At 37.4% G+C, this 27,197-nt stretch overlaps 2 protein-coding genes and 1 long non-coding RNA gene across 4 annotated transcripts in view; all 3 read right to left on the reverse strand.

Annotated features, from left to right (window-relative positions):
• Positions 1–1,787: 1,787 nt before the first annotated feature.
• LOC127620796 (neurofilament medium polypeptide-like) lies at positions 1,788–5,385 on the reverse strand. The gene is made up of 3 exons (XM_052094045.1): positions 4,350–5,385; positions 3,409–3,533; positions 1,788–3,302 (listed from the first exon to the last, which is right to left on the reverse strand). Exons 1-3 carry the CDS (start codon positions 5,364–5,366, stop codon positions 2,300–2,302), a joined length of 2,145 nt encoding a protein of 714 aa, XP_051950005.1. The 5' UTR covers positions 5,367–5,385; the 3' UTR covers positions 1,788–2,299.
• A 145-nt stretch (positions 5,386–5,530) lies between these two features.
• The window catches only part of LOC127620797 (uncharacterized), a 30,693-nt gene continuing 9,026 nt past the window's right edge, over positions 5,531–27,197 (reverse strand). The window contains exons 2-3 of one of the 2 annotated variants that reach the window (XR_007967808.1): positions 23,718–23,756; positions 5,531–5,579 (exon numbers count right to left, since the gene is read on the reverse strand). This is a non-coding gene — a long non-coding RNA (uncharacterized LOC127620797). Of the gene's footprint in view, positions 5,580–11,844; positions 11,894–23,717; positions 23,757–27,197 lie in introns of those variants that run through there. The other variant, XR_007967809.1, reaches the window with a different exon arrangement.
• Positions 8,011–11,707, reverse strand: LOC127620795 (neurofilament medium polypeptide-like). Its single transcript, XM_052094044.1, has 3 exons — positions 10,662–11,707; positions 9,690–9,814; positions 8,011–9,580 (listed from the first exon to the last, which is right to left on the reverse strand). The coding sequence occupies exons 1-3, from the start codon at positions 11,676–11,678 to the stop codon at positions 8,578–8,580; spliced, it is 2,145 nt and encodes a 714-aa protein (XP_051950004.1). The 5' UTR covers positions 11,679–11,707; the 3' UTR covers positions 8,011–8,577.

The following is a 27,197-nucleotide window of genomic DNA, read 5'->3' on the forward strand; positions in this document are numbered from 1 at the left end:
TCTATGTGTCACTTTTATAACCCAGTTGTCATTCTTTGCATTTGGCCATGTGAAAGAAAGGCAAGTGTCTTTGCTCAAAGGGGCGGAGTTAGCAGGCATGATGGCAAATATGGCAGCTACCAAACCTTCTGTAAAGACTAGCACCTTACAAACACGAGTTGTATGTTTTACCATCACCCCACATTGTTTGAATATGTAATTTTTTTTAGATGTAAATGTTGGCTAATGCACTAAAACTAGCGACAACTTATTGTATGCGTTTGAAACTTTACTTTCTTCAACTAAAAATGGCAAATGCTTTCATGTGGTTAAAAAAAAGATTAGTGTTACATTTGATATAATACTATCTTGATATATGTCACTGCGCAGCACCCTTAGAGGTCAGATTTTAAGGCCAAAACATACCCAGATATGTACATGCAGACCAAAGCTTGATTTCGTGACTTGTTGTGTTCCAAAATCTGTCAGAATGCAATTCATAACTACACAAGTGTGTTTAATTGTTATCTTTGCCACAGGAGGCGCTATAGCGGTTGAATAAGGGGCTATATCTCATAGCAAAAGGATGGCATTTTATGAATTCGCAAATATCATTTTAATAAAATTAGTGGCCTTAGCATTTTTTGTTTAGTAAAAGCAAGAGTCCCAAGGTCATGCTATATATACTGTGCTGCTAATATACCATACTCAGTGTTGTATAAATTACCCAATTGTCATACTTAAGTAAGAGTAAAGATAACTTTTAAATTGACTCAAAATTAAAGTAGATAATGAGAAAAATATTAATGTAGTAAAGTAACTGATATTTAATGTACTTATGTATCAAAGGTACAAGTAAATGGCATAAATAATGTCCCAATAAGATTCCCGATTGGAGACACATGCTGTTTGGGTTTGAGTATTTAGGCTCAGATTCGTTAATCGATTCTCAAAATTAATCTTTCAGGATGCCTTTTGAACCAGTTTTACTGATTCAAAAGAATCGAACTGGTGAAAAGATTTGACTCAAAATATTTGTTATTCATAACAGCTGTAATCAATATGATGCAAGAAACCTCAGAGCTAAGCTGAAGTGATTAACTGAAGTGATGTCTTGAGACCATTTTGTGCCCATCAGAATTGCTTGCAGAATGCTTTTTGAACCAATATTACCAATTCAAAAAAATTGAATTGGTAAAAAGATTAGACTCAAATGATTTTTCCGCGAATTGGATGTCTCTATCACCGAGCCACATGCAGTTTACATTTGCAGCTATGTTATTTTTTTGCTTTGTTCAGTTTCAAAAGTAAGGTCTGGAGTAAAAGTATTAATTTTCCTATATAATGTAATAAAGTAATAGTGAAAATCATCAGAACTTTTCCTACTCAAGTACAAATATAAAAAAATTTTTTAGGCTACTTAAGTACAGTAACAATGTATGTGTACTTTGTTACACCTCTGACTGAACTCATGCCAAAGCAACACCCTTTGCCTGTAATTAAATTCTCAACATAATTTTCAAAACACGCAAAGAATTGTTTAGAATTGTGTACGGCAAATTTTCAGAATATAAGTTAAAAAATAGACAAATTGATTATTGTAGAAATCAGTCTTTTATTTTTTTTTACCATTTTTTTCTTTAAATATTTGCTGTAAATATGTATCTTAGACACAAGCTAAAGCAATGCATACTGTATGTACAGTAGCATAAAATTCAAACATCTACAAACATAGAAGCAAATCTGTCAGAACTTTAGGAAACTTTTTATTGATTGAGGTGATATTGATATTGCAAATTGAAGCACCTTTAGCATTCAAAGTATCATTGTTAACAGTTCTTGTGTTTTATATTAACAAACCGAACATTAACAAACCGACTCTTATCATTGATTTAGTGCATTATGTCTTAAGGCAAGAAGTATACTAGAAAGATATCATTCTGCTTCAAGTGCGCTTGCAAATGTCGATGTTGTAGTAGCACCATTATTGCTGGATAACTGCTGAGGAATTTCAAATCACTGTAAAATCTTTCATAAACAGACTACATATCATTCAAGTCATTAGCAGCATAATGTACTTGCATTTTAAATCAAACGCACTATGATTTCTGACAGAACAGCTCAGCATGGCTCAGCATGTCCTCCCAGACATGCAAGTCAATCGTATAACACGCATGCATTTATTTTAGTAGCTGCATCAAACGGCGTTCAAGTTGGTTTTCGCATTTTGCATCAAATAGAGTAATTTCTAACAATTGGATAGAACTAGTTTCCTTGTGTTGAGGTAATTTAAGGATCAGTCTTTCCCTTTGATGTCCTTCTATGCTTGTGGGGTCACTTTCTCCACCTTTTTGGTAACTTTCTCTTTCTCCTGTGGCTTTTCTTCTTCTTCTTTCTCTTTCTCTATGTCTGGTTTGGTTGTTTCCTTGTCTCCATTGGTAACGGTATCCACTGTACTGATTTGAACCTCTTCTTTTGGGCTGGCTTTGTCTTTGGCAGAGCTTGTCTGGTCACCATTGGTAACAACCACTTCTTTTCCCTTTTCATGTTTCTCATCTGCTGGGCTTGTTGGTTCCTGCTTCTCTCCAATCACTTCTTTGTCATTTTTTTCTGATTCAGCTTTTGTTTCTTCTCCAGAGTCGTCTTTCTTCTCTTTGTCTCCTTCAGATTTTGTTTCCTCTTCTTCATTGTCTTTTTCATCAGCTTCTTCCTTTTCCTCATGATCTTTGGCTTGTTCTTTACCCTCTGCCTCTCCTTCTTTATCCCCCTCTTCATCTTCTTTTCCTTCCTCGTCTTTGTCACTGCTCTCTTTCTCGTCTTTATCTGATGTTGGAGATTTCTCGCCACACAGCTCGGTCTCTGCAATCACTTCAACTTCCTGTGCCTCTTCCTCTTCCCCCTCCTCTGCTTCCTCTTCCCCCTCCTCTGCTTCCTCTTCCCCTCCTTCCTCTTCCTCCTCATCTGCTGCACCCTCTACCTCCTCAGCAGCTTCTCCCTCTTCTGCTATTTCTTCCTCTTCCTCTCCTTTCTCTTCCTCTTCACCCTCAGGAGCGCTAGAACTCACTTTTGCTTGACTGGCGGCAACAATCTCCTCCTCTTCCTTCCCCTCTTCCTCCTTTTCCTCACCAGCATCTTTTGCCACCTCTCTTGCGACTTCTGCAAGGTCATCATCGATGTCACTCTCTCCTTTGGTCTCCTCGATGATCTCCTCCACAATTTTATGCTTGACTTTAGAGGTTTTGGGCTGGCTGTACGCGAAGGAAGTGCTAGAAATACTTCCTGAAGTGCTGCGGAAGCGCGTCTCCTCTCCTTCCAGCAACTTCCTACATTTGAAAGAGGAAATAAAGAATGTGTCATAAATCAAACAAATCACATTCCAAAGAACAGTGTGAGGCATTAAAAAATCATCCTATTTGTATGCAACACTACCTGTAAGCTGCTATTTCAGCATCCAGTGCCATCTTGACGTTGAGCAGATCTTGATATTCCCGGAGATGACGAGTCATTTCCCACTTTGTTCCCTTCAAGTCATTTTCCAGTTGGAGGATCATCTCCTAATAAAGAATTCATTTACAATGGCATCAATTTCCACTTAAAAATCAAAGTCCAGCTTCAAACAACAATTATACAACAAGGAAATACTTTACACTTAATAAGAATTGTGTAAAAAGGTAATCTGTTTACTTTTTGAGAAACTGGGCTGAGGTACATGTTCATATATGACCCAATCCAATATTGACCTTTACACAACCAAATATTATTTTGTAGCAGATTTGGCATAGATAAACTAACTCAACAAACTAAAAAAGAAAATTCAGCAGCACCAGCAGGCTACAATATAAATGTGCAAACTTTTTATTATGCACACAGTGTGTCAACCACTTAAAATAAAGGTTGTGTTGTAAAACAAGGTTCTGAAACACAACACACATGTGCATTTCCTTCTATCTAAGACACAACTCAAATAGACAAAATACCTAACTAATCGAAACATTACTAGAAAACTTTGAGTTTCTTAAAAATGTGCCAACACAAGGGGGAAAAAAATAACAAAACAATGAGAGCACTTTTTAATTAGTTTAGTATATAATTTAATATAAGCATTTATTATATTTGTTAATTACATAATTGGTTTAATATTTATTTATTTATTTAAATTATTATAAATAATTTTACAAATACATATTTAATATATTTAATAATTAATTAGCAAAATATTAATATTATATAAAATATTACGCAAATGATAATATAAAATATTTGTATATAAAATATTATGTATATAATTATATATATATATATATATATAAAAAATATATATTGTTGCATTTTACTTTGAACACTTCCGAATTAAAATTCCATAAACAAACCTGATAACTTGCAACGTCGCTGTTGTGGCGGTCCTCGATATCATCCAGTTGCCTCTCCAGAGAATCTTTGTTGCCACGAAGTGCTTCAAGTTCAATGTTCTTGGCTTGAATCTGACGGCGGTAATCTGCGACCTCGTCCCGTACAGACTTTATAGCATCCTTGTTCTGTTCCGCAGCGTCCGACAGCTTGGCGTAGCGGCACTTGAACACCTCCTCCGCCTGCTGGAGGTTCTTGGAGGAAAACCCGTCCAGCTGCGCGCGGATCTCCCGGAGAGCAGAGGTGATATCGGTCTTCTGGAGATCCTTCATCTCCACCACCGGCACCTGCGCGGCTTGAAGCTGAGCCAGAAGCTCGCTTATCTCCTCCTCGTGGTTCTGGCGCAAGAAGTTCATCTCGTCCACAAGAGCCTGGACTTTCCTCTCCAACTCCAGTTTCATCAGAACCGAGTCGTCTTTGTCTTTCTTCATGCTTCGAACGGCGCTTTCCATGTGCTCCCTGTGTCGGGCTTCATCTTCGCATCGCTCTCGGAGTCGCTGGAGATCCTCGTCAATGTGGTCGGTGTCCAGCATGATTTGCGCTCTCTCATTGTGCAGTTGCTCCAGGGCGCTGCGCAGGTCTTGGAGCTCTCGGTCGTACGCATCACTCTGCAGGGACTGGGACTCCTTCTGTTGCTTCAGCGCCTGAATTTCGTCTTCCAACTGCTTGTTTTGCCCCTCTAAGAATCGCACTTTGTCGATGTAACTCGCGAAGCGGTCGTTTAGCCCATGGAGTTGCTCTTTTTCGTTATTGCGCAACGGGTCTCCATTCAGCGCCGCGCTCAGTTCGAACCCCTCAGGAGACGCGAGCAGCGCGGGGTTGTACGACCTGGTAACGGAGACATTTGTGGCTCTGTTGAATGAGAGGGAAGAACCAGGACTGCTTTTAGTCCAAGATTGCAAGCGCATTGCGGACGATGGAGGACGGTTAGTCCGATTCTCCAGAGCCCTTCTGCGCGAAGAGGTCATTCTCATGTCCATGGTGAAAGGTGCTTGTGAGTTGGTGGTGTAGTGAGGGCATAGCTGCTTACAGTCCCGTTGTATTTATACGCAGGATTTCTTTGTCAGTGAGGCAAGAGCACCCCGTCCCTTTTAAAATCGATGACGTGAGGAACTCGGGTCGTTGTTGGGATGTTCAGCAATTCCCTCAATGTCTCACAATAGTCGAAGTCTTTTCAAATGAAATACAAGGTCCTTGGTAAAGTTAAATGTAAACATCTTATTATGCATGCAGTTTATTGCACTTGCAATTTAAATGCAACTATTCACAAGCTGTACAATATATATTACAACAAATTACAAATAATAAATGCAATGTATTTGGATAATTAATAAAGAATATCAACACAAAAGTTCTTCAACTTTTAAATCTTATAAGGTTCAAATTTATATAGACAATGTATGCTGCAAGGAATACATTTTTCATCATTTGTAATCAACTTTTAACTTTTTGTTCACTTAAATGGTCTTGCAGGCAAATATATTTTTTAAATATTACATTTAGTCTTCCAAATAATATGAACTCACAAAAATATACGTGTATTATAAACAATGAGTTTAATCTTGTTCATGTTACCAAATGCATTTACTAATGTTAACAAACAGAACCTTATTGTAAAGTGTTACACTTTAATCTAATATTTAATATTTATGCATTATTATCATCATCATCATCATCATCATCATCATCATCGGCCTATTATTGGATTTACCATGAATTTATTCATTCATAATCATGTAATGATAATTTTATTAGCTATTTCTACACTTCTTTGTGAATTTAGACTTTAAAAGAAATATGTATTATAGTCAAATGTATGTAATTAGTATCAAGTTGATAAAAAGGGAGTTTGCTGATGACATAACACAGTTTAGTAGTAATAGTTTGCTAATCTATGTAAATGGTTATTTTCATTCTTTTTTTGAACATTTATCTTTTAATTGAGTAATTTCTACAATGAATTACTTGTGAACTATGAAACATCTTGTTTAACTTGAGACTGACATGCGTCTATTCATTGATATGCCAAGAAGAACAAGCCAGTTACCAGCTGATGCATTGGGGATTATGCCCCTTTTGTCAGAACGGCTCAATGATGCAGCAAAATATCAAGATTAATAATCAACTACGTTTTCAGAATATTCTGTCAGATCATATAGGATTTATTTTAATTTACAACATGACAAAAAGACAAAGAGCCTTGTTTTTAAAAAGCATTAATAACAATAATTAAATCTGTTTCTTTTCTCCATGGAATTTTGTATGCAATAAAAGTGAATGGTCACTGCAGGTTGTCCTTCTGCCGAACATCTCCTTTTGTGTTCCACTGAAGAAAAAAAGTCACATGGGTTTGGAACAACATGACATCCATTTAACTAGGTAATGGCAATGGCATGTAAAGACCAAAAGAAGCATAATGGCCATGGTGGGAAATACTCAGAGATGTCAAAGCTTAAGAAAGGCTCTTACATGAGGACAGAATCAATGGAAAATAAAAATGAAAAACCTAGAGAGGAAACACCTGTGATGCTCTTAGTGATGGAGGATTTTTAAGATCGATCAATCGATCCATCCATCCATCCATCCATCCATCCATCCATCCATCCATCCATCCATCCATCCATCCATCCATCCATTTCACCTAAAAGGGACAAATCTGTTACTTGCTCACCCTCATGTTGTTTTAAATCTGTATGACGTTCTTTCTTTTGTGGAACACTTTTGTGTTTATTACTGACTGTATGCACCTAAAATTATATCTAACAATCCTGTCTTTTTTTTCTGCTCCACAGAAAAGAGATCATATATGTTTGAAACAACATGATGTTATTATATTTTTGTTTTGGGTGAACTATCTCTTTAAGCTTTAATATTTATAGTATGTGGAGCAGTTATCTATACAGTATATCAACACTTGTAATTCATCCATCTCATATGTCCTTGTTGATTTTCGTGATTTAGGGAATCGCCTGCTGCAGTGGAACACTATACGCTCGAGTGTAATTGTGAGGCCTAAACAAAGTTGCTTTTGCCACTGAAAAAATTGCACAGTCATGCTTTTGGGGGCTGGATGCTGTTTCAACCCAGGCTGTGAGCCAATAGTGAGGTACAGAGATGCTGACTCAGGTGCAGAAAACAGTATCAACCGATGCAAGGCCATGCAGAGGAATACAACAGAGCTCATTTATTGCACTACATAAATGGGAATAGGACTAGGAAACACAGATAGGATGTGATATATGGATGTAAGGGCAATTATAATCCAGATTAGCAATGGTGTTACGTAAACAGATGGAGTGATGGATGGATGAATAAATTACATTTATTATTAATTCAATTTCTCCCCACAGTTGTCTTTGTCTTGCTAGTTGAGGGTTTGTAAAGTTCAATTATGTTCTTTAAACAGCTGCTTTGTGTTGTTAAAATTCCATTTGAATTGACTTGAATATAATTTATTACATTTATCAAACCAACCATCTGTGTGATCTTTTACAGTCAGTTACAAAGACACAACAGAACTATTTAAGAAGAACTAGTAAAGTCAAAACAGTAATAAGAAATGGTGAAAACTTGAAAGAATTGGTGATCAATTACAAGAGCTAAAACACACAAATCTGTCAGGATTTTAGGAAAGTTTTTATTGATTGAGGTGATATTGATATTGCAAATTGAAGCACCTTTAGCATTCAAAGTATCATTGTTAACAGTTCTTGTGTTTTATATTATCAAACCGAACATTAACAAACCGACTCTTATCATTGATTTAGTGCATTAAGTCTTAAGGCAAGAAGTATACTAGAAAGATATCATTCTGCTTCAAGTGCGCTTGCAAATGTCGATGTTGTAGTAGCACCATTATTGCTGGATAACTGCTCAGGAATTTCAAATCACTGTAAAATCTTTCATTAACAGACTACATATCATTCAAGTCATTAGCAGCATAATGTACTTGCATTTTAAATCAAACGCACTATGATTTCTGACAGAACAGCTCAGCATGGCTCAGCATGTCCTCCCAGACATGCAAGTCAATCGTATAACACGCATGCATTTATTTTAGTAGCTGCATCAAACGGCGTTCAAGTTGGTTTTCGCATTTTGCATCAAATAGAGTAATTTCTAACAATTGGATAGAACTAGTTTCCTTGTGTTGAGGTAATTTAAGGATCAGTCTTTCCCTTTGATGTCCTTCTATGCTTGTGGGGTCACTTTCTCCACCTTTTTGGTAACTTTCTCTTTCTCCTGTGGCTTTTCTTCTTCTTTTTTCTCTTTCTCTATGTCTGGTTTGGTTGTTTCCTTGTCTCCATTGGTAACGGTCTCCACTGTACTGATTTTAACCTCTTCTTTTGGGCTGGCTTTGTCTTTGGCAGAGCTTGTCTGGTCACCATTGGTAACAACCACTTCTTTTCCCTTTTCATGTTTCTCATCTGCTGGGCTTGTTGGTTCCTGCTTCTCTCCAATCACTTCTTTGTCACTTTTTTCTGATTCAGCTTTTGTTTCTTCTCCAGAGTCGTCTTTCTTCTCTTTGTCTCCTTCAGATTTTTTTTCCTCTTCTTCATTGTCTTTTTCATCGGCTTCTTCCTTTTCCTCATGATCTTTGGCTTGTTCTTTACCCTCTGCCTCTCCTTCTTTATCCCCCTCTTCATCTTCTTTTCCTTCCTCATCTTTGTCACTGCTCTCTTTCTCGTCTTTATCTGATGTTGGAGGTTTCTCGCCACACAGCTCGGTCTCTGCAATCACTTCAACTTCCTGTCCCTCTTCCTCTTCCCCCTCCTCTGCTTCCTCTTCCCCCTCCTCTGCTTCCTCTTCCCCTCCTTCCTCTTCCTCCTCATCTGCTGCACCCTCTACCTCCTCATCAGCTTCTCCCTCTTCTGCTATTTCTTCTTCATCCTGTCCTTTCTCTTCCTCTTCACCCTCAGGAGCGCTAGAACTCACTTTGGCTTGACTGGTGGCAACAATCTCCTCCTCTTCCTTCCCCTCTTCCTCCTTTTCCTCACCAGCATCTTTTGCCACCTCTCTTGCGACTTCTGCAAGGTCATCATCGATGTCACTCTCTCCTTTGGTCTCCTCAATGATCTCCTCCACAATTTTATGCTTGACTTTAGAGGTTTTGGGCTGGCTGTACGCGAAGGAAGTGCTAGAAATACTTCCTGAAGTGCTGCGGAAGCGCGTCTCCTCTCCTTCCAGCAATTTCCTGCATTTGAAAGAGGAAATAAAGAATGTGTCATACATTAAAAAAAAAATCACATTCCAAAGAACAGTGTGAGGCATTAAAAAATCATCCTATTTGTATGCAACACTACCTGTAAGCTGCTATTTCAGCATCCAGTGCCATCTTGACGTTGAGCAGATCTTGATATTCCCGGAGATGACGAGTCATTTCCCACTTTGTTCCCTTCAAGTCATTTTCCAGTTGGAGGATCATCTCCTAATAAAGAATTCATTTACAATGGCATCAATTTCCACTTAAAAATCACAATCCAGCTTCAAACAACAATTATACAACAAGGAATACTTTACACTTAATAAGAATTGTGTAAAAAGGTAATCTGTTTACTTTTTGAGAAACTGGGCTGAGGTACATGTTCATATATGACCCAATCCAGTACCCTATTGACCTTTACACAACCAAATATTATTTTGTAGCAGATTTGGCATAAACTAACTCAACAAACTAAAAAAGAAAATTCAGCAGCACCAGCAGGCTACAATATAAATGTGCAAACTTTTTATTATGCACACAGTGCGTCAACCACTTAAAATAAAGGTTGTGTTGTAAAACAAGGTTCTGAAACACAACACACATGTGTATTTCCTTCTATCTAAGACACAACTCAAATAGACAAAATACCTAACTAATCGAAACATTACTAGAAAACTTTGAGTTTCTTAAAAATGTGCCAACACAAGGGGGAAAAAAATAACAAAACAATGAGAGCACTTTTTAATTAGTTTAGTATATAATTTAATATAAGCATTTATTATATTTGTTAATTACATAATTGGTTTAATATTTTTTATTTATTTAAATTATTATAAATAATTTTACAAATACATAGGCCATATATTTAATAATATAATATTAATATATTAATATAGCAAATGATAATATAAATATTATATAAAATATTACGCATAATGATATATATATATATATATATATGTATATATATATATATATATGTATATATATATATATATATATATATATATAAAATATATATATTGTTGCATTTTACTTTGAACACTTCCGAATTAAAATTCCATAAACAAACCTGATAACTTGCAACGTCGCTGTTGTGGCGGTCCTCGATATCATCCAGTTGCCTCTCCAGAGAATCTTTGTTGCCACGAAGTGCTTCAAGTTCAATGTTCTTGGCTTGAATCTGACGGCGGTAATCTGCGAGCTCATCCCGTATAGACTTTATAGCATCCTTGTTCTGTTCCGCAGCGTCCGACAGCTTGGCGTAGCGGCACTTGAACACCTCCTCCGCCTGCTGGAGGTTCTTGGAGGAAAACCCGTCCAGCTGCGCGCGGATCTCCCGGAGAGCAGAGGTGATATCGGTCTTCTGGAGATCCTTCATCTCCACCACCGGCACCTGCGCGGCTTGAAGCTGAGCCAGAAGCTCGCTTATCTCCTCCTCGTGGTTCTGGCGCAAGAAGTTCATCTCGTCCACAAGAGCCTGGACTTTCCTCTCCAACTCCAATTTCATCAGAACCGAGTCGTCTTTGTCTTTCTTCATGCTTCGAACGGCGCTTTCCATGTGCTCCCTGTGTCGGGCTTCATCTTCGCATCGCTCTCGGAGTCGCTGGAGATCCTCGTCAATGTGGTCGGTGTCCAGCATGATTTGCGCTCTCTCATTGTGCAGTTGCTCCAGGGCGCTGCGCAGATCTTGGAGCTCTCGGTCGTACGCATCACTCTGCAGGGACTGGGACTCCTTCTGTTGCTTCAGCGCCTGGATTTCGTCTTCCAACTGCTTGTTTTGCCCCTCTAAGAATCGCACTTTGTCGATGTAACTCGCGAAGCGGTCGTTTAGCCCATGGAGTTGCTCCTTTTCGTTATTGCGCACCGGGTCTCCATTCAGCGCCGCGCTCAGTTCGAAACCCTCAGGAGACGCGAGCAGCGCGGGGTTGTACGACCTGGTAACGGAGACATTTGTGGCTCTGTTGAATGAGAGGGAAGAACCAGGACTGCTTTTAGTCCAAGATTGCAAGCGCATTGCGGACGATGGAGGACGGTTAGTCCGATTCTCCAGAGCCCTTCTGCGCGAAGAGGTCATTCTCATGTCCATGGTGAAAGGTGCTTGTGAGTTGGTGGTGTAGTGAGGGCATAGCTGCTTACAGTCCCGTTGTATTTATACGCAGGATTTCTTTGTCAGAGAGGCAAGAGCACCCCGTCCCCTTTTAAAATCGATGACGTGAGGAACTCGGGTCGTTGTTGGGATGTTCAGCAATTCCCCTCAATGTCTCACAATAGTCGAAGTCTTTTCAAATGAAATACAAGGTCCTTGGTAAAGTTAAATGTAAACATCTTATTATGCATGCAGTTTATTGCACTTGCAATTTAAATGCAACTATTCACAAGCTGTACAATATATATTACAACAAATTACAAATAATAAATGCAATGTATTTGGATAATTAATAAAGAATATCAACACAAAAGTTCTTCAACTTTTAAATCTTATAAGGTTCAAATTTATATAGACAATGTATGCTGCAAGGAATACATTTTTCATCATTTGTAATCAACTTTTAACTTTTTGTTCACTTAAATGGTCTTGCAGGCAAATATATTTTTTAAATATTACATTTAGTCTTCCAAATAATATGAACTCATAAAAATATACGTGTATTATAAACAATGAGTTTAATCTTGTTCATGTTACCAAATGCATTTACTAATGTTAACAAACAGAACCTTATTGTAAAGTGTTACACTTTAATCTAATATTTAATATTTATGCATTATTATCATCATCATCATCATCATCATCATCATCATCATCATCATCATCATCGGCCTATTATTGGATTTACCATGAATTTATTCATTCATAATCATGTAATGATAATTTTATTGTGTTTTTAGCTATTTCTACACTTCTTTGTGAATTTAGACTTTAAAAGAAATATGTATTATAGTCAAATGTATGTAATTAGTATCAAGTTGATAAAAAGGGAGTTTGCTGATGACATAACACAGTTTAGTAGTAATAGTTTGCTAATCTATGTAAATATTTATTTTCTTTCTTTTTTTGAACATTTATCTTTTAATCGAGTAATTTCTACAATGAATTACTTGTGAACTATGAAACATCTTGTTTAACTTGAGACTGACATGCGTCTATTCATTGATATGCCAAGAAGAACAAGCCAGTTACCAGCTGATGCATTGGGGATTATGCCCCTTTTTGTCAGAACAGCTCAATGATGCAGCAAAATATCAAGATTAAAAATCCAGTAAGTTTTCAGAATATTCTGTCAGATCATATAGGATTTATTTAAATATACAATATGACAAAAGTCAAAGAGCCTTGTTTTTAAAAGCATTAATAACAATAATTAAATCTGTTTCTTTTCTCCATGGAATTTTGTATGCAATAAAAGTGAATAGTCACTGCAGGTTGTCCTTCTGCCGAACATCTCCTTTTGTGTTCCACTGAAGAAAAAAAGTCACATGGGTTTGGAACAACATGACAGCCATTTAACTAGGTAATAGCAATGGTATGTAAAGACCAAAATAAACATAATGGCCAAGATGGGAAATACTCAGAGATGTCAAAGGTTAAGAAAGGCTCTTACATGAGGACAGAATCAATGGAAAATAAAAATGAAAAACCTAGAGAGGAAACACCTGTGATGCTCTTAGTGATGGAGGATTTTTAAGATCGATCAATCGATCCATCCATCCATCCATCCATCCATCCATCCATCCATCCATCCATCCATCCATCCTTTTCACCTAAAAGGGACAAATCTGTTACTTGCTCACCCTCATGTTGTTTTAAATCTGTATGACGTTCTTTCTTTTGTGGAACACTTTTGTGTTTATTACTGACTGTATGCACCTAAAATTATATCTAACAAGCCTGCCTTTTTTTTCTGCTCCACAGAAAAGAGATCATATATGTTTGAAACAACATGATGTTATTATATTTTTGTTTTGGGTGAACTATCTCTTTAAGCTTTAATATTTATAGTATGTCCATCCATCCATCTTCAACCGCTTATCCGAAGTCGGGTCGCGGGGGCAGCTGCTCCAGCAGGGGGCCCCAAACTTCCCTATCCCGAGCCACATTAACCAGCTCTGACTGGGCGACCCCGAGGCGTTCCCAGGCCAGTGTGGAGATGTAATCTCTCCACCTAGTCCTGGGTCTTCCCCGAGGCCTCCTCCCAGCTGGACGTGCCTGAAACACCTCCCTAGGGAGGCGGCCAGGGGGCATCCTTACCCGATGCCCAAACCACCTCAACTGACTCCTTTCAACGCAAAGGAGCAGCGGCTCTACTCCGAGCTCCTCACGGATTACTGAGCTCCTCACCCTATCTCTAAGGGAGAAGCCCGCCACCCTTCTGAGGAAGCCCATTTCGGCCGCTTGTACTCGTGACCTAGTTCTTTCGGTCATGACCCAACCTTCATGACCATAGGTGAGGGTAGGAACAAAAATTGACCGGTAGATCGAGAGCTTTGCCTTTCGGCTCAGCTCTCTTTTCGTGACAACGGTGCGATAGAGCGAGTGCAATACCGCCCCCTGCTGCCCCGATTCTCTGGCCAACCTCCCGCTCCATTGTCCCCTCACTCGTGAACAAGACCCCGAGGTACTTGAACTCCTTCACTTGGGGCAAAACCTCATTCCCTACCTGGAGTACGCACTCCATCGGTTTCCTGCTGAGAACCAAATACATATTTATAGTATGTGGAGCAGTTATCTATACAGTATATCAGCACTTGTAATTCATCCATCTCATATGTCCTTGTTGATTTTCGTGATTTAGGGAATCGCCTGCTGCAGTGGAACACTATACGCTCGAGTGTAATTGTGAGGCCTAAATAAAGTTGCATTTTTCCACTAATAAAATTGCACAGTCATGCTTTTGGGGGCTGGATGCTGTTTCAACCCAGGCTGTGAGCCAATAGTGAGGTACAGAGATGCTGACTCAGGTGCAGAAAACAGTATCAACCGATGCAAGGCCATGCAGAGGAATACAACAGAGCTCATTTATTGCACTACATAAATGGGAATAGGACTAGGAAACACAGATAGGATGTGATATATGGATGTAAGGGCAATTATAATCCAGATTAGCAATGGTGTTACGTAAACAGATGGAGTGATGGATGGATGAATAGATTACATTTATTATTAATTCAATTTCTCCCCACAGTTGTCTTTGTCTTGCTAGTTGAGGGTTTGTAAAGTTCAATTATGTTCTTTAAACAGCTGCTTTGTGTTGTTAAAATTCCATTTGAATTGACTTGAATATAATTTATTACATTTATCAAACCAACCATCTGTGTGATCTTTTACAGTCAGTTACAAAGACACAACAGAACTATTTAAGAAGAACTAGTAAAGTCAAAACAGTAATAAGAAATGGTGAAAAACTTGAAAGAAATGGTGACCAAAGGGCTAAGACCAGTGGCGGAGCCAGGAATTTTTCATAGGGGTGGCCGGGCAGGGGCCAGCATTTACTCTGGGGTGGCACAAAAAACATAATTTTGCAAACAAACATGGCACTCATCCAACCTTAAAATAATTTTTAAAGTATTGTAGGTGCCCAAAATCACAATGATGTATAATGTACAATAGCTAGCCTACAATGACATTTTTATTAAAGTTCACCAAATAACTGTGTGTCATAATTTTACTCACCCTCAAGTTATTTAATCAAATAAAACTTAGGAAATTGACTTTGAAAACAGAATACATATTTCCCAATGCTGAAAAAAAAAAAAACAGTTTAAACAAGACCAGAAAATCATGTTCAAGATCACTTTATTTATTTATTTTTTATTTAGCACAATTACAACAGCCAAAAGGCTGACCAAACCTATTTAACAAATAGCAATCAATATCTATACTAAAAAAGATTATGTACATGTCAATTATGTAAGTGCAAACTATGAAAACTCAGCAAACTTACAAGCTGTTTCCAAATTACATGACACTAGTACAAACAACCTACATTAGTTGGATTCTACGGTTATTGTGGTTTAAAGCAAAGAAATTCACAAATTCATCAAGGTTCAGAGACTTGGCTCTTGTGGACTCCACACTTAAGACACCTAGATTGCTCAGTCTATCATCATGCATGGTTGAGCGTAGGTAACTCTTTACTAGTTTGAGAGTAGAGAAGCTGCGTTCACATGCAGCTGTACTCACAGGAATGGCAACTGCAATTTTGCACAATCTAAAGAGCTCGTGGAATACCTCTTTAAATGGCTCAATGAGCACAGTCAAATCTACAACACTAGTGGGCTTCTGTATGCCAGCTTGCACTTTCCTCTCCAGAATTCTTTTCATTTGGTGAAGTTCATGTCTTAGGTCATCTATGTTGCATGAGTAGATAGAGGCAAATGGAAAAAGTTCTTTCTCATGGCAAAATGTTGCACTAGTTGGGTTCAGAGCTTGGATTCCCATCATAATTTCACAGTTTGGTTTTGAGAATCGTCTGTTTAACTCACTCAGCATCTTGTCAAGCATGGGGTAGAATATACTGGTCCGAAAAGTGTCTTTAGTACTTTCAGAACGGCCAGCTAGTTGGGACATTGTAACATATCCATGGAGCTTTGAGCTCTGTTTAGTCTTTCTTTTTTATAATAGATCGTAATTACGATCGGGGTGGCCAGTGGGGTGTCCGCGATTATTTCCATGGTGGCCCTGGCCACCCCTGGCCACCCCCTAGCTCCGCCCCTGGCTAAGACAAACACTCTCCCTCACATAGTTTTTATTTAAAATTTTGATGCTCATAAATTACTATGCCTCAACTTCCCAACAACAGCCTGGACACTACTAGGAGTTTGTGGGTGTTTTTGACAAAATTGAGCATAACATAATAATAAAATGCATTAACATATATGCACAGTTGGGAGGGTTACTTTTAAAATGTATACTTCTATAGATTACAGAATACATGCTGTTAAATTTTATTATTAATGCATTCCGTTAGATTACTCAAGGTCAGTAACGTAAACTAAATACTCTGTATTACTTCTTCAGAACTGGTAGATGTCAGTATAATAAGACAAAATACTTATCTGCAGAGTAGCTTCTAAAACAAGATAAAGTAAATGTATCTTGTAAATATATGTTGGCTTTTTAGATATTTTGTACAGGAAAACAACACAAAAATACTCTTCAAGAATAATATATTTGCTGTACATCTCTCTCTAATACCAAAGATCTAACTAGAGGGGGAAAATGATATCAAGAGGATTTTCTTGATAGAAAAATATAATTGTGCCTGGTAACAGGTGTACAGATGCCATGTCATGTTTATTCTGTTGGTTCATATTTCCATGGATTTTCTTTTTGGAAAATCTTCTGTTGTCATTTCATGTGGTTTCCTGTTCCCTCATGTGATCTCGTCATGTGTTTCCCCTGTTCATGTGTCTTGTTTTCATTGGTCCATTGTTTGATTACTTTGTTATCAGTTCTAGATTGTCAGTGGTTTAGTTCAATAGTCTTGTTATCTTGTTTATAGTTCTGTCAGTTCATTGATTGTCCTGTTACTCATATTTGTGTATTTAAGCTCTCATGTTTGCCATTGTCTCTTGTGAGGTATTGTGAATGTAACTTTGTTTTTTTGTTTGAGCCAAGTCAAGTTTAAGTCAACTCATGTATTTGTCAAGTCTAGTTTATGTTTATGTTCACATTTTTAGTTAGGGTTTTTGGATATTCACATTTGGAAATGCACTTGGGTTCTTCACTTCAGATCATCGTCATCGGCTTTGCCTGTGTCCAGCATTGTTACTATATATATATATATATATATATATATATACTGTATATATATAGAAAAACATTTTTTTTTAAGTTTTTTTTAGAGAGAGAGAAAACATTTGTAGACAGTATTTGTAAACAAATGCAGACAGTAAAAATAATATTTTGAGAGAAATTTGTTTTTACAGAAAAAATACATTTGTGGGACATAGGCCCAGGAAGGCACTAAGATAATTAAAAATATATTTAGAAAAATATATATATTAACATTTAAATATATTTTCCACGATTTACCTCCATACGGTGGTGAGTCTGACACCATCAGGTGTTGTGCTTAATTCCAATTCCAACTCCATAAACATATCTCAGAAGTTGAAATGTTTGTGTTGTTTCTGCTCTGATTTGGTCACAATATTACAAAGACGTCTGTGATGATCTCATCTGTATGAAATTAAGAGCTGCTTTTAACTCATAAACAGAAACATTAGTGAATAAGATTCATATTTACATTGTAGTCTGGCCGTGTTAATAAAGTCTGTGCTTCATGATCTCATGATGTGTTGTTTATTGACTAACATTAGTATATACACATTAAATATATACTATATTCACATTATAGTGCTTTTTATTTATTACAACATGTTACAATTATCACATACATTTATTGAGTCTGGGTGTCATTAATATTATCGTCCTGTGTGCATTTCCAGTTTAATTGTATCCGAATGGATGATGTTATAAATATAATTGACATGATGTACAGATAACTGACCCACAAGTGTTTTTATTCCTGTTCTCCCCTTTATTGCTAATTGACTTTAGCAAAATGAAGCTGTGTCACTTAAAAATACTGAAATAACTTTATTGAAAGAAAAATGACATAGCTATGCTAAGTAAACTGCAGTATCACCTTTTCAAGATTTATAAATAGAAATAAAAATGTTGGCGACTTTTACCGCATAAATGAAGAAATATGGAATTTTGGTCACAAACAAACAATAAAATGCAAAGTAATCTTTTCAGTAATCAAATTACTTTTTAAAAGTAACTGAATTCGGATTACCAACCATTTAAATTATAACTGTAGTGGAATACAGTTACTAATATTTAGAATTTTTAATACGTAATCCCGTTACATGTATTGTGTTACTCCCCAAACCTGAATATATGTACAGAATTTTATTATACTGTATTTTATAATGGATATTTCTATTTCGGTAACACATTACAATGAGATCATATTCATTAACATTGGTGAAATACATTAGTTTACATGAGAATTTTACAGCACTTATTAATCTTGATGTTAATTTCAAAATCCCAACCCAACATTGATCCCTCAGTATTATCTAACTATCGTCCTATTTCAAATCTACCCTTCATAGCTAAATTACTAGAAAGTACTGTTGCCTCCCAGCTTCAGTCTTTTCTAGTCGAAAATAATCTTTTTGATCCTCTTCAATCTGGTTTTCGCCCTCTACATAGTACTGAAACTGCACTAGTTAAGGTACTCAATGATTTGCTTCTCTCTGGTGACTCTGGTTCTCTGTCTATGCTCCTGCTGCTGGACCTCAGCTCTGCCTTCGATACTGTCTCCCATCAACTACTCATTTCTCGTCTTTTGGATGTGGGTATTTCTGGTGCTGCTCTTTCTTGGTTTTCTTCCTATCTCTCTGATAGACAGTTCTACATTTCAGTTCAAGATTTTCACTCACCTACTGTCCCCCTGAAGCAAGGTGTCCCACTGGGATCCGTTTTAGGGCCATTACTATTCATAATTTATATAATACCTCTTGGTCAGATCCTTCGCCGTCATGGTTTTAATTATCATTTTTACGCTGACGACATTCAATTATATACTACCTGTACATCGACTCTATCTATCACAACTGACAAAATCTCTGCTTGTGTGCATGAAATAAAAGATTGGCTTCATTCAAATTTTTTAAAACTTAACATGGACATAACTGAGATTATTTTTACCGGACCTCCATCACTCACTAACAAAATTCCTACTAACTTCACCTGCGAGTTTGCTGGCTCTCACATCAAACCATCTAGTACTGTTAAAAGTCTTGGTGTAATCTTTGACTCCTCTCTATCTTTCCATTCTCACATTAATTCTATCACTAAATCAGCATTCTTTCATCTACGTCGCATCTCTCAGCTCCGTCCCTTCATCAGTATCTCAGACGCTGAAACTGTCATCCATGCATTTATCACATCACGTCTCGATTATTGCAATGCACTTTTTATTGGCCTTCCTGCTAGCTCCATTTCCAAATTGCAATACATTCAAAACTCTGCTGCCAGAATACTCACCCACACCAAGCGTTCTGCACATATCACCCCAATTTTGCATGATCTTCACTGGCTTCCTGTGGTTTACCGTATCAAATTCAAAATTCTCCTTCTCACTTTTAAATCTCTGCACGGCTTGGCTCCCTCCTATCTCTGTAATCTGCTTCACCCCTACGCACCGACTCGCTCTCTACGATCCTCCGACTCTAGCCTTCTCGTCGTCCCTCGGCATCGCCTTGTTTCGATGGGGGGCAGATCATTCAGTGTTGTAGCACCCAAAATATGGAACTCTCTACAGTTTCTTTATAAAAAAATAAGAAATAAATCTGGGTTACAGTGAGTGGAAGTTAATGGGACCATTCTATTAACATTAAAATACACATTGTTTCAAAAGAATAGCCACAAGATGTAAACATTATACTGTTAGCATGATTTTATCACTTATTGTGATAAAATTGCTTACTAACCTTATCTGCAAAGTTATATCCAATATTAAAACTTAGTTGCCATGATCATGCAACACTGGTAAACCCTAAGTGAATTTATCACACATAAATCATGTAAAACAGACATTTTGTCACATAAAGTCATTTTAAAACATAGAACATTTAGGCTATACTTTTGAAACAGTGTATCTGAATGCTTAATTCTATTGTAAGTTCCTTAGTGTAACCACACTTTTTTTTTTAATAAAAGAGGGATGAGTAGAAAATATTTTCTGTGGTAATCAACATTATGACAACATACTAATATTGTCAAACCAGCTTAACATATATTGAACCCGGAATATTCGTTTAGCATTCGTTAATGCATTATTTAGTTTTAGTCATTTAGCAGATGCTTTTTCCAATAAGCGATTTACAAATGAGGAAAATATGCAATTTGTCATACAAAAGCCATCGTTACTTGAACTACTTGAACTAAAAATGAAAAATGTGTAAATCAACATAAACCAAAAATGAATAAATTATGTAAAAATATTGTTTATTGTTCACCCATTAGAGCCTACCTAAGCATTTTTTAATGATTATTAATAGGACCTGATTGTAAATTACCTTTATTTTTATTAACACCTTAGTTAACGTTTGTATTGTTTACTGATCCTTTTGCAATGCTAAATGCAAAACATTCATGGCATTAAAGTACTTTGAAATTTAAGCTATTAAGCAGTGTTTTGCTCACATTGTATTGCTTGTCTTGTTCAAACCCAACAGCACCGAACATAACCTTACTCTGGCTGTCAGCATCTCTCGCCACTCGTCAGCACCTCTCTGGTACTGTGAGCATTAGCGCTGGCTGACATCACTGTTTTTTCCTGCAGAGTCACATCACTCCTCCTTTATGTATTTAGCCCTTCAGTCCTCTACACATTACTGGGTGTAAATCAAGGGCTCCACCCCTCTGCAGCACATAGCAGCCCTCGGCTAAATGCTCCATCACAGAGGAGGCAGATGTCTTTTTTACAGGGTCAGACAGGGTGGAAAGCCCAGAGTCTGTGTTTAGTAGATAAAGCTGAAGCGATCAGTCTGGGAGGGAAAGTATAGTACAATAACACATCATTCTCTCTTGTTGTGCCCCTTCCTTTTGCCCCTTCCTTTTGTTTGATGTTGATTAGGAACGCAATTTTGTATCACACTAAAATCATGTTAACACACATATTGTTTATGGCTTTACTTTTAAAACGGTGAATATTTTAATGTGTATGGATTGGCTCCATTCACTTCCATTGTAAGTGCCTCACTGGAACCCAGATTGTTCAGGTTTTTTTAAGAAAAGGAGGGACAAGTCGAAAATTTTTTTAGTGGTAATGGACATTATGCTAAAAATGCTCATAAATGGTCATATTTCTTTACTTTTATTGAAGCACGTAGGATGCACTTTGGAACTTTATCAAATCATGTTGGGATAATTGAAATTCATGTACTTTTTTCAATTTATCTCTTCATTAAATTTGTTATGCTGATAATTTGTAATGGAATATTTGTAAAGGAGCTATCTCACCATTTTTGTAAAATATGGTAGAATGGAATACAGAAATACTGCATATACACACACATATATATATATATATATATATAGCTGTGGCAGGGCGGAGGGCGGGGCCGGGTTGTGATAATACACACCCGGTCCCTTATCAGGCTAATTAAGCCTCCGAGAGGGATAAAGGCCGATGGCAGACGGTGGTGCGAGGAGAGAGAGATAGTTTCCGGACATGTCAAAAACTGACAAACTGTAGTATGCAACAGCTTTATGCATACTGCACAGTATATACTGCTTAATTTCTTTTTTAAATAGCATGCAAAACAGTATGCAGCATGCGACAATAGGCATTTCAAATAGTAGTATGCTACTGCTTACTGTTACTGCATACTGCACCGTATACACTGCCTACTATTGTTTTTAAATAGCATGTAAAACAGTATGCAGTACACAACCATAGACGTTTCAAACAGTAGTATGCTACTGCTTACTGTTACTGTATACTGCACCCTTTACACTGCCTACTATTTTTAAAATTGGTGTGTAAAGCAAGATACAAACTGTAGTATAAAACTGCTTATGCTTACTGCATACTGCACAGTATATACTGCAAACTATTTTTTTTAAATAGTATGAAAACCAGTATGTAGTATGCAATGATAGACATTTTAAATAGTAGTAGAATGCTACTGATTAATGCTTAATGCATCTGCACAGTATACACTGCCTATTTTTTTAAATAGCCTTTAAAACATACAACGATAAACTTTCTTTCTGCATACTGCACAGTATAGACTGTGTACTGTCTAATATATCAAAAAATAGTACTTAAAACTGTTGCCGTATGCAACACTAAACATTTCAAACAGTATCAACTTATATTATTGTCACATGATCTAATTACATTGCATGCTTAATTCAGCAAGTGCACCCAGATATCATCTGGTAAATAAATGCTATTATGCATTTTTCATCCAATAATGTGTAAAAATTACAGTATTAAGCCAATAAAGGGATGTTGAAAATCATGGTTGATATCTGTCACACTGGAAATGGAAGTTTAGATAAAGCCTATTTCGTTGTGGGATACAGTATCTCATGCACAACGCATCTATAAGTATATAGTGTGTACTCTATGCATTGTATGAACATTTCCTTTATACATGGAATACCCATATGACACTACATTTGGACAAAATGTGTTGCACCCACAACAGAGCACACTGGAATGCAGCATACTACTGCTTGAAATGTTTATCGGTTTAGTTTCACATTCTGTTTATAAAGAAATTGCAGGCAGCATACAATAAAGTGTACACTAAAAAAAGTCTCCATTAAGTAGTAAGCTAATATTCCATTCCAGTATTCAACATACAGTAGCCTATATTTGCCTTCTTTATACCACTGTCCATCTGTCATGTGCACATGCAGAGCGCCTCCTACTGGTTCATTGCACATCACATTTATGAATGTGCACACAATTAAACGAGGTGTAATGGGTTAGGGGAGATTACGCAGAATATTTCCTTATGTCCATAGCTGCCACTGAAATGATGCCAAAATTACCCATAAAATTATAATAATTAGAAAATGTTGCAATATACTGATGCATGCACACAAATTCAATGCTCAGTGAACATTCAGTGAACTCCAAACATATTCTTTTACCTTTGGGAATACATATATTGAGAAAACAAGGAAAAATGAATAGCTGTTCTTTGTACAGACAAAATGTATCAGGGGACAGCAGTGGTATCTGAGGCAAGACTGTAGTATGAAACCCCACTGCAGAACTCTGCTTAGGTGTTTGCCTAATGTTTCTGCCAAAGAACCCACTGACTGTAACTTAATTACTGCAGTGGACATAAATCTTGCAAGAATCTGTGTGTGGCCGGAATACACACACACATCTCAGGCTGTTGAGCTAAAATGATTACCAACCTCTACATCTCTGGCAGATTTTATTGTCTCTCTGGGACAGAGTCATCTGTCTCTCTCTGCTATAATATGATGTTCCGGTGTCCCCATTAAAATAGAAATATCTTGGTGCATGTGGATTATTAAAGGGACAGTTCACACAAAAATTATGTTCTGTCATGCACTTACCCTCTAGTTGTTCCAATCCTGTATGACTTTCTTTTTTCTCTGGAAAAACAAAAGGAGAGTTTAAGGTTCAGGCCAAAGTATACTTCTGGATAGTATTGCACACAGTATGCATTACGAAAAGTTTGTCATCAGCACAGTCTTTGCAGATTGTATTGACACAAGGACTCATCTGTGCACATCGTCATGCATGTGCCTGCATTTTATAGTACTAAAGAATATCACAAAGCAGTCGTAGTGCGCATGCGTCAAACACATTCATATTCGCTTGCGGTCAAATGAGTATACTTTGAAAGGCTCAGCGTTCGACTGTGTGCACATTTACCTGAGACTTTAGGCAGAATGACAGCCTCGGTCACCATTCACTTTCACTGTGTGAAAGAAGATTTTCTTTTGAATCTACATCGTGAATTTTGCAAGCTGACTATTTTAGTCCGATTCCTGAACGAATGACTCTTATGAGCCGGGTCTTTTACATTTGCATTTATGCATTTGGCAGATGCTTTTATCCAAAGCGACTTACAGTGCACTTATTACAGGGACAATCCCCCTGGAGCAACCTGGAGTTAAGTGCCTTGCTCAAGGACACAATGGTGGTGGCCGTGGGGATCGACCCAGGGACCTTCTGATTAACAGTTATGTGCTTTAGCCCACTACGCCACCCCCACGAAACATAGAGCGAGCAAGTGTAGTCTGATTAGAGACCGACTGACACTTATGAGCTGTTTTTTTTTATCTTCACCGCATTACATACAGCTTGACCAGTGTAGTCTGATTCCCAAATGAATGACTCTTATGAGCCGGTTCTTTTTAATCTACAGCACAAAACATAATTTTGGTAACAGACTGCGGAGGGAAGTAACATTTCTTCCTCAAATAAAGAATAATTAATGGAACCGTAAAGGAACCGGAATATTAAGAGGAAAAATTAAATTAAATATAGTTAAATTCCTAATGATTCCCCTTCCTTATGGTGACAGAGACGAACATACTACATCTAACATCTCCTTTTGTGCTACACAGAGAAAAGAAAGTGATACAGGATAAAAACAAGAGGGTGAGTTATTGAATACATAATTTTCATTTTTTATTTGACTGTCCCTTTAAAACAATGCATATGGTGCAATAGATGCAGCATTATGTCTATACACAGTTTAGCTCCATCGCTGTCACCTGACCTTTACCCTCTCTTAAGGACTTAAAAGGCAACACCCAGAATCTGCAGTGTTTAACTCCCTTTTATTAATTTCTCTCTCTCTCTCTCTCTCTCTCTCTCTCTCTCTCTCTCTCTCTCTCTCTCTCTCTCTCAGATAATGGCAGACGCAGTTACAGTACAGATGAGGAGAGGTGGTCCCACCATGACGTGGGTCAGTCCAGCACTGCATTGCACCCAGACCACACCCCACCCCACAACACAACAGCGCCCACATCCAAACCATAGACAGACTACAATGCACCTCAGAGCACTGACTGACGCTGATGAATTGCATCCTATATTTGATCTAATTGTGCTGCAGTGGTTCACTCAACAGCAGCACAGCGTCTGTACTTTTGGAGGGGATTGGCACTGCCTTCTATTCTAAAGTTCATTAAGTTCATTTGCTTTATTCTGCCAAGCTCTTGTATCATATTATCTCTCTACGGAAGTACTCAGTAATGCGCTGCAGGAAAGCATATGCCAGATTTGCAAGTGAAGCAATTTGTAGTGTGGCGTTAATAGCAGTGAAACGCATTAAATTAACAATGACCCATTTCAATCAATGAGTTGGACATGGTGAAAAATAATTGAAATATTTTTTTTATAAAATGTATTGATTATATTTGGGGATTATTCTAAACCTCTGACAATAAACTTTGTCAAATAAGTTGTTCTGGATGCTTTGGACATGAATAATACCTTAATTTTGTGGCTAGTACTTCTCTAAGGAATCAGACTTTTCATTTTCACCACGATTATACAGATGAAAACTCCCATAGATTTTCATCAAAGGAGGGACCTGAGTCACATCTAGAAACTAAAATATTAGAGACTTGCGGTGGACTCTTTTCACTTAGGCTATTACCCTAGCAACCACATGAACACCTATACAATGACATAGCAATGACTTAGCAACCACTCATAATACCCTAGCCATCACATACTAACTCCCCATAACATCCTAGCATTGTGACGACAACTTTCGCATGACTTTATCACCACTAATATGTTCTTCAGAAAATATATATTTAAGAAATGTATACAGTAGAACTGGATTGTGAGGAATTTGCCCTTCACTAAGTGGACAGAAAGCACTTCAGTAGACAAAAGGGACAGGTGAATCAATATTTAACATTATTTAGCATTCAGCAAATCGACCATCGCTTTAATAAATGAATGGAATTTGAAATTCTAATCAATTCCAGTTTGGGATTCCAAAAGCAGATGGTTGTCATAATTTTGGAGGAATAAGACACAGCGGTCACATCTATGGAGCCGTATCAATGCCATCAGCACTTCCAAAGCCCAGAAATGCTGCATTTCCTTGACAAGATTTAAGGTTGAAATGCTGAGCCTTTGACTTTACCAGAGACATTTAGCAGAAAGATGCTGCTCTGGCCAAAAGAGCTGGCCTTGGTCACGCAAGCACTTACGGATTGGATATGCCCTGCAATGCTGATCAATCCAGTTTAATGGCAGGAAAAGAGGGAGGGAAGGGGTAGGGGGATCAGTCTTTGAGGAGAGGAGAATTTAATCTAGAAACCATGTCTGTCCTTTACTTTCAATAAAGCATTCAACTACAATATTTGACTTGTCTTTCATTCAATTTTTTTGCTCTGTTACTCAGATATAAGCTCTGTTCCTAAACCTACATATGCAGGTCTTTAAGAACAAATGTATCTTTGTTCTATTCGTTTCTCGCAATTGTCAAACCAATATTAGACACCATGTAGCCAATTATATAAAAACATTCTTTGTGCAGTTTAAGAAAAACAATTCAAAGACAATGTACTTGCTCTGTCTGAAAGCATAGTACAAATCATAGTACTCATAACACTTGATCTGACATGATGTTTTAAGACTCAAGTCTCTCTCTTCATCTTTGAGTGCCTGTCATGTGAGGAACCATATTATTGCTTTGATGAACAAAGTGATCCGTATTGCCATTGCTCTACGTTTTTTTCTTCCATTAGAAAGGAAAAATCACAAATGAAATGAAAAAGACCCAAGGAATTCCACCTGTATCCTCTAGAGTTTCAGAAGAGATCTCAATGTTCACCATTGAGGGTGGTCGGGGGGGTCAGGACCCCCCCATCTGAGGGTTGTCCCCCCCTAAAATATCATTAAAATATGTGTATTGTAAATAATATAATGATATATTCTTAAAATAATTGTTTAAGAAATAAAATAATACAAATGCAAACGGGGCAACATCAAAAAAACCCTTGGTGTCCCCTTCAAAAATTGCTCTTGAGAATTGTTATGTTTATTGTCCCCTCCAACAT

The sequence above is a fragment of the Xyrauchen texanus genome, chromosome 27 (assembly GCF_025860055.1).
Source record: "Xyrauchen texanus isolate HMW12.3.18 chromosome 27, RBS_HiC_50CHRs, whole genome shotgun sequence".
NCBI classification, from domain to species: Eukaryota; Metazoa; Chordata; class Actinopteri; order Cypriniformes; family Catostomidae; genus Xyrauchen; species Xyrauchen texanus.